This window comes from Pundamilia nyererei, unplaced genomic scaffold (assembly GCF_000239375.1).
Source record: "Pundamilia nyererei isolate P.nyererei 1_Seehausen unplaced genomic scaffold, PunNye1.0 scaffold00230, whole genome shotgun sequence".
Lineage (NCBI taxonomy): Eukaryota > Metazoa > Chordata > Actinopteri > Cichliformes > Cichlidae > Pundamilia > Pundamilia nyererei.
Window position 1 is genome coordinate 954,566 of NW_005187631.1, and position 1,516 is coordinate 956,081.

At 42.5% G+C, this 1,516-nt stretch overlaps 1 protein-coding gene across 1 annotated transcript; it reads right to left on the bottom strand.

Moving 5' to 3' along the window:
• Positions 1-26: 26 nt before the first annotated feature.
• Positions 27-1,488, bottom strand: LOC102197153 (erythroid membrane-associated protein-like). The gene is made up of 3 exons (XM_005748841.2): positions 1,396-1,488; positions 860-982; positions 27-496 (listed from the first exon to the last, which is right to left on the bottom strand). The coding sequence occupies exons 1-3, from the start codon at positions 1,486-1,488 to the stop codon at positions 110-112; spliced, it is 603 nt and encodes a 200-aa protein (XP_005748898.2). The 3' UTR covers positions 27-109.
• Between the last annotated feature and the right edge of the window lie 28 nt (positions 1,489-1,516).

Below are 1,516 nucleotides of genomic sequence, written 5' to 3' on the forward strand. Positions count from 1 at the left end.
TATTTTCTCCTGTTCTTGGTCTTTTGTTTGCATTTACAGATTACAACTTATCCAGACAATGAATGTGGATGCTCTCGAGGTTTTAAAAAGGATCCTCCGAGTCTCTCGCTCAACGTGCTGAAGGGTCTACAGTGATCCCAGCCTCGATCGGGCAGATGACCAGCTGGGCTGTGTTCTTCCCGTTGTCATGTATGCAGGGGTTAAAGTACGGATACAGCGGCTCAGTGAAAGTGAGCCCGCTGTAAGTATAAATGTGAGTCTTTGCCTCTGTGTTGTAGAAGGACACCGAGCCTTCTTCATAGTCCAGGAATATACCGACTTTCTGAGGAATTTCTTTAAGGTGAAGAGTGACGACGGGCCCAGCGCAGGCACACAGGCTACCACCGTTGCGTCGGCATATCGCCCAGTAACCGTTATCAGGGCGAACTGTGATGGCGCCCTTCCTGTTGATGGACTCCCGGGCCACCCCAAGATCCCAGTCTCTTTTATCCCCAACCTTGAAACACAAAGAAGGACAAAATGATGCTAAACGACAGAGCAGAGCTTCATTTCTTTAGGTTGCTTTTTAAATGATAATAAATTTTTACTGACAGTAAACACAGCAGATATAAAATCATAAATGAACATCATGTAGCCACCAGGGGGCGTGAAGAGTTTTATTTTCCTGCCTGTTTAGATCATATACATTATACAGTCCTAGTCACAGGTTGTGTCGTTGTGTTCATGTGTAATTTTCTTTGGTGTATTTCAATCCAAATCTTACTCTAAATAAAGCTGTTGTGTTCCACTTTGGATAATATTCACACTGATCACGACTATAAGCTGTTTAGCAGTTATTTATTTTATCCTTGTATCCTACCTGAACCACCCAGTAACGTTTCCCAGATGTGAAGCTTTGTTTTCCCAGCACGGCGACGCAGGAGTCGAACCTGCGGGGGTCGTCAGGTAGCGGGGTCCTCCCCTGCTGGTAGCTCATGCTCACCTGTGGATTGCCACGATCACATTCATACAACAACTACTGATGCCGTACTTGTCATTATTTTGCATCTGCCTGACTTCTGATCCACTAGTTTCCATCATTTTAGTTCCTGCATAATATTTGTCATCCATTAGCTGTTGTCTGTAATTCACAGACTCTAATTTCACAGACAAGAAATGCAATTTCTCAATAATAGGTGTTTTAATAAGTGTTTTCCCAATAATATTACAGGGCTAAACTGAACTAGTGTGTATAACTAACTAAGCAAATGACTTTACACTTAATTATACAAACAGCTGCACATGTATCAACACTTTGTTGGATCATTTTTTACAGCAGGACAAGACTTTGTTTAACTCCGAGCTCTTGTTAAGGTGTTACAGTCAGGAATCATGCAGCTGATAATTACAGCTCACCTTTTTATTATCCGGGGACAGGACCACCCAGCCAGCAGCAGTAGCAGGATCCAGAGTTACATCCACTGGAGACAGAAACAGAAAAAAACACATAAAAAGATTTGCTATTTCAGATTTATTC

What these genes read in the sequence shown, in the direction of transcription:
- LOC102197153 (XM_005748841.2), bottom strand. Translation starts at nt 1,488, where the DNA reads ATGTGTTTTTTTCTGTTTCTGTCTCCAGTGGATGTAACTCTGGATCCT. An exon ending in TGTCCCCGGATAATAAAAAG is followed by an intron (nt 983 to 1,395) that starts GTGAGCTGTAAT and finishes GGCAATCCACAG; the next exon opens with GTGAGCATGAGCTACCAGCA. An exon ending in AACGTTACTGGGTGGTTCAG is followed by an intron (nt 497 to 859) that starts GTAGGATACAAG and finishes TTGTGTTTCAAG; the next exon opens with GTTGGGGATAAAAGAGACTG.